The following is a 13,752-nucleotide window of genomic DNA, read 5'->3' on the forward strand; positions in this document are numbered from 1 at the left end:
TCTCAAATCAGATGTAAATGGAAGTGAGACCTGTTAATGGCCATAGAGGTATGATACGAGCTCATGTGAGTGTGGTTCCACAAGAAGTGAGAGACTAATGTGAATGTAGTTATTCATGTAGCCGTTACATATAGTACTTAATGAAAGTTAATTGGCTACTTTTCTAACTAGCTATCTTTATTTATTAGTGAATTATCACCACGTTAATATTAAAACAAAAACTAATCTCTTTATGTGTAGGGATAGAGCTTGACTATAGTATTAGGTCTCTCTCTCTCTCTCTCTCTCTCTCTCTCTCTCTCTCTCTCTCTTATATGTTGATTTTCCATGGAAAACTTAGGCTTTGTGTGATTGAGATGTTGGAAAAAATGGAGGATGAAAAATATTTTGAGGATAGAAAAGTAAAATGATAAAAAAGATTTTACTTTTCCACCATATGTTTTGGTTGGGAGGGTGAAGAAGTGGAATAATAAAAAAACAAATATAAATTTTCTTTGTTTGGCTTAAAAGAAAAATGAGAAGATGAAAATTGTTTCTTGTGTAAATTACTAAAAAGAGGTGGGAAGACAAAAATTATAGATGGCGGGCAGGAAAAATAAATAAAAAATGGTGTGGACGGACAGTTGAGTCATTTTGACTCAACTATCCATTTTCACTCAAATTTTCTCTCCAATTTAAAGAGAAAATAATCTGGTGAGTCTAGGTATTTTCTCCAATGTTTTCCATTATTAACCCAACAATGAGTGGGTTCCAGTTATTTCAACTAATAAAATATCTGATGGTTGAATAAGAGATTTGAAGTTCAATCCCCACCTACTCCAAAAATTGATTGGTGTCTTAATCTAATGATAAAGGGTTATCATCAGGAACGGACGCCATAAGTTGAAACTCTCACTCAAAAAAAAAAAAAAAAAACCCAACAATGAAAAACGTTACTTTTCCACCCACTTTTTCATTATTAAAATTTTTTCATTCTTCCTATTTTCACTCAACCAAATACAACTTATACATTTACCTTTCATTACTCCTATCCATTATTTTCATTTTGAACCACTTATTATGAGAGAGCTCATTGCATAATGCATATATCGGTAATATGTGAAAGAGAAATGATATGTCTACAAAGAACAATAGCTATCTTTAATGTCTATAACTAATGTCAATTTAATTATTATCTACTAATAACTACTTTCTAACATATTTTGAGAAAATTGTTGTGCTTATAGAGTTATTATAGGACAAATAATCTCTTTTTGGTATCATGGTCATGGACATCATCATCGTTCATTTCGTTAACTCAAATCCCCAAAGACAAGCCTCCCTTTGCCGACGTTCCCCTAAGCTGCAAATCACATGGCAAAAAGAGCAAACCAAGCTCCCCCAACACTTCAAAAACAATTCGCTTTTACACATACTGATCATCAACCAAGTAAATCCTTGACAGAGCAAAGGAACAAAGGACACTAAATTCGTATAAAATTTTCTGTATATATTTACCAAAGAAATGTTAATACTACAGTTTTTACCATAACTTATCACATGGTGAATTGTAAATGACAACAAAAAAAAAAAAAAAAAAAAAAAAAAAAAAAAATTAAATCTAAAAGAGACAACATCTCTACTATTCTAAATTTATATAGTTTTTGTCATAACTTATCACATGGTGAATTGTAAATGATAGAAAAAAAAATAAATAGTAAATTTATATGAGTCCATGTTTCTACTATTCTCAATTTATCACATAACAAAAGTTATGTAAAATGTTATGGTGCAACATTCCTCTATTTTTAATGCTACTCTTGAACGGGCCTACAAGTACAGAAGAGTCTCATAAAAAATACAGTAAACTCTATTATAAGGGCACATGTCGAAAAGAAAATGTCATTAAATAATGAATGCATGCCACATGTTTGTACTGTACACTTAATTTTCTTTGTTAGGTTGGGTTGGTCGGATGAAATTTGATTAAATATGAGAACAAAATCTTCTCAATTTCATAGAGGTGGGGGGGACTGGTTTTGTATTATTGGAAGGAAGCAATGAAGTTGACAGTAGAAATGTCCTCAAAAAATCACACCAATAATGCCCTTTTGTACGAGAGGCCATCCTTGACGGACTATGGACTCTTTGTTGATGAAGCAAAGGAGTTAGTTAAGAATTTTTCAAATTTTGAGTTTGGTAATGTACTAACATAAGGTAATAGTTCACCCTACAACATTGCTAGACATGTTAGTGAGTTTACGGTATGAATGAAGGATGTTCTCCACACCTAGTTTTTGTAATTCAAGCCGATTCCGCTCTCTCTTTGAATAAAATTACAGTGTTTTTTCTTTAAAAAAAAAAAAAAAAAATTCTTCTCAATTTCAAGCTTTTGTGTAATAGGGTGTGTAGTAGTATTTTCCCTTCTATAAATATGACAGCTGCTCGACCACCCCACTTCAGTATTAAAATAATATTTCTATCTCCTTTGTCTCTCTAGTTTGAGTTTGCTGCTTTGCCATGGGAAACTTATTCCTTGCTTTGCTCTTCTCCATTATTTTCATTGTCAAAATTCTAAACCATCGCAACAAAAATCTACCACCAAGTCCATTTTCTCTACCAATAATCGGCCATCTCCACCTCCTTAATAAACAGCCACTCCACCAAGCACTACATACCCTATCATCGCAGTATGGTCCAATCCTTTCTCTTAAACTTGGTTTTAGGTCTATGCTCGTTGTATCTTCTCCTTCTGCTGTTGAAGAATGTTTCATCAAGAATGACATAACATTTGCAAATCGTCCCCGCACCATGGCTGGGCAGCATTTAACATACAACTCAACAGTTCCAGTTTGGGCTCCCTGTGGTCATTTGTGGAGAAACCTCAGGCGTGTTGCTACCATTGAAATCTTCTCTCATATCAGCCTCCAAAAGTCTTCTATCATTAGAGAAGAAGAAGTGTACTATCTTCTCCGCCAAATGTTTAGAGTGTCAAATATAGAACCCCAAAAGGTGGACTTCAAGTACTTGTCCACACTTTTGGTGTCCAATATAATGATGAGAATGGTTGCTGGAAAGCCATGTGTTGGAGAGGAGTTTGCATGCATGGATGTGGGAAAGCAACTTCTCAAAGAATTCAAAGATAGCTACTTTGCAAGCTCGACAGTGAATATATGTGATTTCTTTCCAATTTTAAAGTGGGTCGGTTACAAAGGGTTGGAGAAGAATATGATTAGAATGCAGAAAATGAGGGATGGAGCATTGGGGCGTTTGATGGAAGAGATGAAACAAAAGAAACCCCATGTGGAAAAGAAGAGGACACTGATTGAAACTCTTTTTTCTCTGAGAGAATCTGAACCTGAATTCTATTCAGATAATGTCATCAAAAGCATCATATTGGTAAGTTCATCCACATATTTTTCATTAGTAAAAGTAATTGAGGTAGAGACATGCACCTACCTTAAAATACAAACGAAGTAAATAGTACCGATTGTGAATGATTTTCTGGTGGTCCTATGGAGAGCTCTTACAAAACCAAGATGCATGTGAAACAAAATGGGTTGCGCACAATAAAATTAGTTATTGTTATAAGTTATAAATGGTAGATAATTCAGTAATATATGTCAATGATAAGTTCATAGGAGAATTAATAATAAACTGTCAACTAAGTAATTGTGAATTTTGTTGTGAAAATTGTTGTGTTCGTAGCATTGTTATTTTACTACTAGTAATTAGTAGTGGCTCAAGACCTCCAATTTTTTTTTTTTACTTTTTTTTTTATCCTTTTATAAAATATAGGCCCATCCCATTATAAAAAATATCTCAAAATTGTAGAGTTGTGTTAGGAATGTTACAAATCTTACTATATAGAGCTCACCAAAAAAAAAAAAAAAAACATTTATTAGGAGGTTGAATTGTTGAAGCTTACTAATCACATTTATTAGTCATTAGCACATTTTGTGTGCTTTATATAATATAAATATATATATTGTAGGGACACGATTATTTAACGGCCCAATAATGATGTTGGGCTCGCACATGAAAGATCCCTCACAATATGATTTGTAGAGAGTGGGCTTGAAAGGCTTGCCTTTGATCACGGGGCGATGGTCCGGTCCTGATTTTAGAGGAATTCATGTAGAAAAAGGGGTTGGGTTTGAACATTTAAGCCCTATAGAGTCGTATCCTGAGGGGTTGGACTCCTCGGACTTGGTCCGAGGAGCATTAAGGTCTTCCCCCGGTTACCCGGCGGTGGGTTTTTTTTATGGTGTGCATACATCGTTAAGGTATTTTCACCCATGGAGTCTTTCTCCTGGAGGTGGGATGGGAGGCCCTACTTTTTTGGCCCCCCCCCCCCCCTTTCTTTACTACTTTACCTTTTCTTTTATACTATCCCACATTCGCTGTCCTTCGTCCACGTGTAGGGTCAACCTTTCCAAGACTGATATTTGTCCCGTCAGTCTAATCCCAGAATTGTTGGGGGTGGTTGATAAAGCCGAAGAATCCGGCTCTGTTGGGTGCAGAGTCTTATCTGGGAAGGGTAGTAAGGGTAGCTCTCCCAAGATATTTTAGATCTTCTTTCAAATTTGTTCCTATACCCTTTTTTTACCCCTCTTCTCAATGGAACTTTGGGTCTGCCGAGGACTAAACTGTCCTCGGCTGCATTTCCGGGCCATTTTGTGCCTTATATTTTTGAGCTTGGACCATAACCTTTTTCGGCTTGGGCCTTTGGACTCCCCATGAGCAAGTGGGCCTGGCCCATAAATTATTGGGCCCCACAATAAGCCATAACCTTTTTCGGCTTGGGCCTTTGGACTCCCCATGAGCAAGTGGGCCTGGCCCATAAATTATTGGGCCCCACAATAGCCCCTCAAAACCCTGCTGTCTGACCTCCTGGTTGGAGAGGGGGGTTTTGGTAATACCGAACCTTTATTACGGCTCATTTAATTCAGCCTTTCACTGACGTCGGCAATTCTCTACCTGCCCAGGCGATGTACCGGTCTACGAGATGTTCCTCTTGATTTATTCACGATACGTTCATGCCGTTTGGTTATCCGAAGCGTGTCTTTAATAGTTTATCTTCACGAGACATCTCAGATTTAACGGTTACTGATGGTGTGGGGGAGCGGAACGGGCGTATTCTTGTTTGCAGATTTTCTTGGAGATCTGAACACATTAAGTACCCTCCTCTTCGTCCCCTATATATAAAGAGAAGAAACAAGAGTTGTTTCTCCCACAAATGAATCCCTTTAATTCCCCTGAAATTTGAAACCCTTAGATTCCTTCCGGAGTTTACTTTTACTCTCTGGTTATACCTTAACCTGAAATACACTCACCAAAGTAATAAGCAATGAAAAAACCATTCCCCTCCCAGAAATACCATGTTCTAACGAAGCTCGAAATGGCTCGGTCAGGGCAAGGATGGCGGAGACTCAAGATTTGTCTCGCCTTCCTTTTAGCCAAAATCCGAAGCAGGGACTCGTCACGTCACACTTTCGGCGTGACTGAGCCGAGGACACACATTATCAGTACCACCCACTCTCTCATGAGCATATCTAACATGGCACCAGTGTGTTAGGAGTCAGGACTGGGGCAGGGACTAAGTGCCCCTGCTTCTTCCTCTCTTCGTTCACTGGCGCCTCCTTTTGCCTCTCTTTCTTCTTCTTTCCACCACCAGATCCATCCTGGTGCTTTTCCTTCTCCCTCTTTTGCTCCTTTTTCTTTCTTTTCGTCTTTTCCCTCTTTTTCTCCTCCTTCATTTTACTCATCTCCTCCATCTTCCTCATTCCTTCTCCTTCATCTTCTTCTTCCTTCTCCTTCATCTTCTCCTAAAGAAGGTTCTTCTCTCAATATGGGCGATACTGAGGCAGAGATTGGAGAGACTTTGAAGACGAGTTTAAAAGACACCTGACTGTTTATTTATCTGTATTGCTGATGTTATCGTTGTTTCGGCAATTTACCTTTTGTATAGGCTTGTTTAAGCCCCTTTTTGTACGTTGTAATGTATCTTTATATTAATAAAAATTGTTGCCATTTTACTTTACATGTTATATCTCTATGTTTCCAAAATGATAACGCAATGCATAGACATACAGTCTTGTAAATTCTTTTTATTTTTAAACCGTGACCGACGTATAGGACTAAAGTTCCAGCTAATAAAAAGATCTTGCTCCCTGTTTATAAAAATAATCTTGCTCAATAATACTGGATCGAACAAATGATTCTTAGGGTTGAAACTCCCCTGAGGCAGGAACAGAAAGGATATTATGATGAGCTTACTGAATCGGCCGAGCACAATACTGCTGACCTTAGAGTACAATACTTGGGTCCTTAACCCCTTATCAAAGAGAAAAGCGTTTTTACGAATTTGTAAGTGCTGTTCGGCACAAAAATATAGCGTTTGAATCAATGACAACTAGGGCCAAAATACTTGCTAAGAAATAGGTGTAACCATAACTTTAATAGAGTTGTTTGGCACAACAATGCCGACCTGTGAAGAACGATACTTACCCCAAAACTAGTCGAGATGAGAACTGAGTGCTCGATGCGGTGTAGGAAGTAACCATCCGAAGACATATCACCCGCAAAATGAACAGCCTCCTTAGGCTACTGAACAGTGGGGCGTTTCGCCATCTTCTTATCACTCTTACTGGCCTTAACCTTTTACAGTATTTGAGCCGAGGATCTTCCCCATCCACGTAGCTGGTTTCCCCACAGGCTTGAGTCCGAGGACCATGCAAGGCCTTGGTTCTGTCCAAAACTTGCGTTTTTTCTTTTGTGTACTTGGTTTCCCCATAGGCTTGAGTCCGAGGACCATGCAAGGCCTTGGTTCCGAGGACCATGCAAGGCCTTGGTTCTGTCCAAAACTTGCGTTTTTTCTTTTGTGTACTTGGTTTCCCCATAGGCTTGAGTCCGAGGACCATGCAAGACCTTGGTTCTGTCCAAAACTTTTTTGAGTACTTGGTTTCCCCATAGGCTTGAGTCCGAGGACCATGCAAGGTCTTAGTTCTGTCCAAAACTTTTTTGAGTACTTGGTTTCCCCATAGGCTTGAGTCCGAGGACCATGCAAGGCCTTGGTTCTGTCCAAAACTTTTTTGAGTACTTGGTTTCCCCATAGGCTTAAGTCCGAGGACCATGCAAGGCCTTGGTTCTGTCCAAAACTTGAGTTTTTTTTTTTTCTTTGTGTACTTGGTTTCCCCATAGGCTTGAGTCCGAGGACCATGCAAGGCTTTGGTTCTGTCCAAAACTTTTTTGAGTACTTGGTTTCCCCATAGGCTTGAGTCCGAGGACCATGCAAGGCCTTGGTTCTGTCCAAAACTTTTTTGAGTACTTGGTTTTCCCATAGGCTTGAGTCCGAGGACCATGCAAGGCCTTGGTTCTGTCCAAAACTTGGGTTTTTTTTTTTTTCTTTGTGTACTTGGTTTCCCCATAGGCTTGAGTCCGAGGACCATGCAAGGCCTTGGTTCTATCCAAAACTTGGGTTTTTTTTTTTCTTTGTGTACTTGGTTTCCCCATAGGCTTGAGTCCGAGGACCATGCAAGGCCTTGGTTCAGTCCAAAACTTTTTTGAGTACTTTTTTGTACTTATTCGCTTTTTTCGCAGGTCAGCCCCTTGACCATGGCGGGGAGAGCTGACTTGAGGTCGGAAGCCCCTAGAGCTGCCCATGCCGTTGGCACTGCAGGACGTAAACCCTGGCATAAGTTTATGTCGGAATAACAACTGCATGTCACCGGAGATGGGGGAAAACCCGCGAATCTCTGCTTGCTAGAGAGTTGACTTAAACGCCACCTATGCCAACGCGCAAGCCTTCCCACAGACGGCGCCAATTGTAGGGACACGATTATTTAACGGCCCAATAATGTTGTTGGGCTCGCACATGAAAGATCCTTCACAATATGATTTGTAGAGAGTGGGCTTGAAAGGCTTGCCTTTGATCACGGGGCGATGGTCCGGTCCTGATTTTAGAGGAATTCATGTAGAAAAAGGGGTTGGGTTTGAACATTTAAGCCCTATAGCGTCGTATCCTGAGGGGTTGGACTCCTCGGACTTGGTCCGAGGAGCATTAAGGTCTTCCCCCGGTTACCCGGCGGTGGGTTTTTTCTATGGTGTGCATACATCGTTAAGGTATTTTCACCCATGGAGTCTTTCTCTTGGAGGTGGGATGGGAGGCCCTACTTTTTTGGCCCCCCCCCCCCCTTTCTTTACTACTTTACCTTTTCTTTTATACTATCCCACGTTCGCTGTCCTTCGTCCACGTGTAGGGTCAACCTTTCCAAGACTGATATTTGTCCCGTCAGTCTAATCCCAGAATTGTTGGGGGTGGTTGATAAAGCCGAAGAATCCGACTCTGTTGGGTACAGAGTCTTATCTGGGAAGGGTAGTAAGGTCAGCTCTCCCAAGATATTTTAGATCTTCTTTCAAATTTGTTCCTATACCCTTTTTTTACCCCTCTTCTCAATGGAGCTTTGGGTCTGCCGAGGACTAAACTGTCCTCGGCTGCATCTCCGGGCCATTTTGTGCCTTATATTTTTGAGCTTGGGCCATAACCTTTTTCGGCTTGAGCCTTTGGACTCCCCATGAGCAAGTGGGCCTGGCCCATAAATTATTGGGCCCCACAATAAGCCATAACCTTTTTCGGCTTGGGCCTTTGGACTCCCCATGAGCAAGTGGGTCTGGCCCATAAATTATTGGGCCCCACATATATATATATTCTTTCAAAATTATATAATAATAAGTGGTTTAAAAAAATTAAAAAGGGTTGTGCACTATTTTTCTCTGTAAGGCATTAATTTTTGTAAGTCAGTATCCTACATGGCAAATTGTCAACATTAGCCGTCTAATCTCTCATATGGCCACACAACAAATAATCTATATTTCTTTCTTAATATCAAAATCAAAATTTATAACAATGCATCACCTTATCTAAGATAAAGTAAACCTATTTTTCTAAAAGAATAATAAATTTTATTTTAAAATTTTGGTTGAACAATGATATTTGATTTTCTGTATGAAAGTAACTTTAGATTGGTTAGTATCAATTTATAAAATTATTTGTTTAATTCATCAAATTAACCATGGTTTTGTTAGTATTAAATAAATTTATTTTATTGATATTTAAATATTAAATGCTCTATTTAAATTATTGCCTTAGACCCCGACTATATAAAGCCGGCCTTGCTTGTACTGCATGTTGTAGATGTGCATAGCTCGTTACACAGATTTTGAACTCAAAATTTATTCTAAAATTGTTGGAATATTATGTGATTCAGATGATGTTTATTGGGGGAACAGATACAACAGCAACAACCTTGGAATGGGCAATGTCACTTCTTCTTAATCATCCAGAGATACTAAAGAAGGTTAAAGCAGAGATTGACAGCCAAGTTGGGCATGGACGCTTGATAAATGACTTGGATATTGCCAAGCTTCCCTATCTTCGTTGTGTCCTGAATGAGACCCTTAGATTGTATCCTACATCACCACTTTTATTACCTCATTTTTCCTCAACAGATTGCACCGTGGGGGGATATCATATACCACAAGGGACGATTTTGTTGGTGAATGTATTTTTCATGAATAGGGATCCCAAGGTGTGGAAGGAGCCCACAATGTTCAAGCCAGAGAGATTTGAAGTAATCAAAGGAGAAAAAGAAGGATTCAAATTCATTCCATTTGGCATAGGGAGGAGGGCATGCCCTGGTGGTGGCTTGGCATTGCGTGTGATTTCATTAGCATTGGGTGCACTCATTCAGTGCTTTGATTGGGAAAGGGTTGGGAAGGAAATGGTGGACATGACCACAGGTTCCGGATTATTTCTTATGTCAAAGACTAAGCCTTTGGAGGCTGTTTGTACTCCATGCCCTTCAATGGCTAACATCCTTTCTCAACTTTGATTTGATTTATGCGTATTTCATAGCAATAAAACTTCATTTCCGCTGCCTAGCTAGCCGTACCTTTTTCTCCAAAGGGTAATGATGTGTATTTCATAGCAATAAGCCTTTTGAGGCTGTTTATTTTTTTCTCTGTGGGTTGGATTTACATGTTGGGTTTTTAATAACATTTCTTCTTCTCAATTATTAGAAATAAAAATCATGTAGGTTTTTTCGGTTTGGTATTTGGATTTGACAAAACTTTTGTATAAAATTTTGGCTTCGCTTGTGGTGGTTCTTAATCTTTGGATCCTAGCAAAAATCTCAACTTGGTCGGGTTGGATTCATATGATTTACTATTTTACTTACGTTGGAAATTAAGCAAAGCATCTTTCATATAGGAATAGGACCAAAACGTCTTAATCATACGGTGAGCCATCATGATTGAGATTTTCAGTAGTTGTTGATAAGATATAAAACGTTGTCATAAACGGAGAGAAAGGAACATATCATGCATGTATGGTTGGGACTTTACGTTTGTTGTCGATATTTGATAAGAAGCTTTTAAGTATTAAGACATGAATGTCAATGTTTAGCAAAAAAAAAAAAAAAAAAAAAAAAAAAAAGACCATGAATGGCCCAAATCTCCCATTGGGTTCTTTAGAAGTGTTCATTGTGGAGAATCAAGCCAAAAATTCCAAATGTATAATGAACAAAAGGCTAATGGTGTTTTGACAAGAGAGAATCAAAATGCTAATAACAAAAGTGTAGAAAAAGTATAAAAACATAACAAGTCTGAAACTTCGACCCATAGTCACCAAGAAGAGGAAAATGAGAGAGGTTGTGAGGAAGAGAGGGAAGGTTCCCCTCTACCTATATTTCCACCCCTAAGAGCATTCACATCAGCTCTTGGATAATTGTGTATAAATGTGTAAAATACACATTTTAGCTACTTTTACACATTTTGAACCAAAAAAATACTCCACATCAGTCCGTTTAAAAATGTGTAAAATCGTCCAAATTTTTCAACGAGCTATAGTACCCGTGTAAATTTACACGGGCACTGTAGCTCGTGTATTTAGTTTTTTAATGTTTTTTCTCTCTCCTCTCCACAGTCTTTCACCTCCCTCTCTGCGCTCTCTCTTTCGCTCACAAAAAAACCCACAAAAACCTTTCATCCTCAGTTCTCTCTCCCTCTCTCACATCTCTCTCTCGTTCAAAGCATGCCACCGAAGTTCACAGCGTGGCGAGATCGGCGCTATGGGTCACAGCGTGGTGAGATCGGTGCGTGGCGTGTGGCGTGGTCTCGATGGTGGCGGTCTGGGTTTGGGTCGATGATCGATGGCGGCGATGTGGGGAGGTCTGGGTTGATCGGTCTGGGTTGGCGATGGTGTGGGTTTGCTTGGTCTGGGTTGATTTGGGTTGTGGGTTGATTTGGGTATGTGTGGAGGCGTGGAGACGATGGCGTTTGATCAGCGTTGATTTTTCTTTGTGTGGGTTGATCGGTGTTGGTTGATCTGATGTTGAATCTGATTTTTTGTGTGGGTTGATCGGTATGTGGGTTGATCGTATGTGTGGGTTGATCGGATTTTTCTTTGGTTTCTAATGATTTTTCGTGTGGGTTGATCGGTATGTGTGGGTTGATCTGATTTTTGTTTGGTTTCTGATGATGGTGGTGATGGTGGCTGGGTGGTGATGGTGGCGGTGATGGTGGCTGTGGGTTTGTGAGAAAGACGGGCAGTGAGGAGTGAATAATAAAAATTAGTAAAATAATGAATAGTTTAATAAATAAATGTGTAAAATAGATAAATTGATGTGGGTGATTTGTAAAAGTGGATGTATAAAATAGAAAAAGTAGGTTTTTTCGTGTAAAATAGACAGAAAATTTAGAAGAACTGATGTGAATGCTCTAAGGTTCAGAATTATGAGAATGTTTCCTGACTCAGTGGGTTTTTACTCTCAAGTTTTAGCTCTATGGGGAAAACGTGGTTCAACAGGTTTGAAACTTCGACCTGCAATCACCGAGAAGAGGAAATTGACAGAGGTAGTGAGGAAGAGAGGGAAGGTTCTCCTGTACCTATATTTTCACCCCTAAGATTTAGAATTGTGAGATTGTTGACTGGCTGAATGGGCTTTTGCTCTGAATTTTCAAGTCTCTAGGTAGAATGTGGTTAGTTGATTTTGAATCTAATTGGGGCCTTTTGTATTGGACTTGGGGTGTTCTAAGTAACTGTTTTTGGTCAACAGAAGAGACTTTGAATCCTAAGGTATGAATCAAAAAAGTTATGGTCAAATTTGATTTAATTGGGTAAGAGGGATGCCTTGCTTTTTGCATAATTTGGGAAATAAAGTAGCCTAAATTCATGGGCTAATGTTTCCTAGACATGGCAGGTCCTTGGAGATTGCATTTGGTTGTTGTAGTAGACCAGACCAGCCAATTAGGGCCAACTACATAGGGCCAACTATGTGTTTTAGACAAAAAATGGTATAGCAGAAAAGTTGGGCCACAATCACCTAGAGTATAAAAGCTGTTTTGGGGTGGAAATTTCGGGTACAAGACCTCCTCCATGAGCCTAAGGTGCTACCAGTTTCCCTTGCTCACTTGGTAGCACATATGTGTTGGGCTCATGCAAAAGGTCTAAAAAGAACTGACCCATACCCTCCAAACCACACTTCCTCAATTTCCCCCAATAAGTCGCATGGGCTTGAAGCCTTGAATCATGCTTAAAAGAATAAAATATAATATAATACATGAATTGAGCCCACAAGGAAGTCAGGCTTGGTCGAATCGGGCTTGTAGAAAATGTGTTGCAAAAATGGGTATCAACAAAAGTCAAAGAACCATTTTAAGGGGACCCACAGCCAAACCAAAAAAGAAGAAGAAGAAGCACTCTCCACGTTAATAAAATGGGCACAGGCCATGATCAGGTTTTGGACAAAAAAAGGCATTTCTAAACTCGTATTTGCAGGGTAACACAGTCACTCTTTGTATTGGATGGGTTACTCTTTGAATTGGAGCAGGTAGTAAAAGATTTCTTAAACTTGAAAATGTGTAGAGCGCTTATCAAATTACTTTATCGGATATAGAAAAAAAATTAAGGATCATAGTCAAGCTTATTTCAGTTGGGCTTAACAAAAAATTTAAGGTCAAGGTGTTCATGTAGGAATCAAAACCAAAAAAAATTTAAAAAAATTAAGTATAATTTGTCTTTTGGAACCAGGTCAAGAGGTTCATTAGAACCCCTGCTGTTCATGGAGCCGCCCCTGCTTCTCCCTCTCTGTTCTCTAAACTATTGCTGCTTTGCCATAGAAAACTTGTGCTACTGAAAGGTCCACTTTAATGACACAATTTCAATTACCCGAGTCTTCTTATTTGGGCCATTACATTTTCGACAAGCTGTCTACTAAGCTTTACTATGTTCAAGTAAAGCTACTGAAATTCGAAATCTATGCGCATTAATAGACATTTCCTGTGTTTTACTTGGCTAAAATTCTATTGTTGTAGCGTTTAGAAGTTAATTAGAACTTATGATCACCTAGATAATATAGATCTAATTTGGAGTCCTTTTGCAAAAATCTATAATCCATTATTTTGCTTCTTTATGTAAGAGAACCAAAAACTTAAATAAGTGTCTATTGTTTTGCATCTTTATAGTAAACTTCCTCTAACATAATATTTGCACGTAATTCAGAAACAAAGAATAATAAGTAAAATGAATTTATTAGATTAAAATATAAGCACAAGTTGCATCTTAGGGGAAAAAATGTGAAATAAAAAAAATAGTGTGAGTTGTATTGTGTGGGATTTTTAATTATAGGGATGGCTTATTGGTTAAGTGAGATTATATTGAAAATCCATATATATATATATATATATATATATATATATATATATTCTTAAAAT

General features: G+C 38.7%; 1 protein-coding gene across 1 annotated transcript; it reads left to right on the forward strand.

The window, feature by feature from the left end:
- The first annotated feature begins 2,479 nt into the window (after positions 1-2,479).
- On the forward strand, positions 2,480-10,001 carry LOC126709711 (cytochrome P450 81C13-like). The gene is made up of 2 exons (XM_050410043.1): positions 2,480-3,378; positions 9,249-10,001. The coding sequence occupies exons 1-2, from the start codon at positions 2,500-2,502 to the stop codon at positions 9,870-9,872; spliced, it is 1,503 nt and encodes a 500-aa protein (XP_050266000.1). The 5' UTR covers positions 2,480-2,499; the 3' UTR covers positions 9,873-10,001.
- Positions 10,002-13,752: the final 3,751 nt, after the last annotated feature.

Source organism: Quercus robur, chromosome 2 (assembly GCF_932294415.1).
Source record: "Quercus robur chromosome 2, dhQueRobu3.1, whole genome shotgun sequence".
NCBI lineage: Eukaryota > Viridiplantae > Streptophyta > Magnoliopsida > Fagales > Fagaceae > Quercus > Quercus robur.

Coding starts and splice junctions, on each gene's coding strand:
- LOC126709711 (XM_050410043.1), top strand. CDS start 2,500: ATGGGAAACTTATTCCTTGCTTTGCTCTTCTCCATTATTTTCATTGTC. Junction 3,379..9,248: donor TCATCAAAAGCATCATATTG/GTAAGTTCATCC, acceptor TATGTGATTCAG/ATGATGTTTATTGGGGGAAC.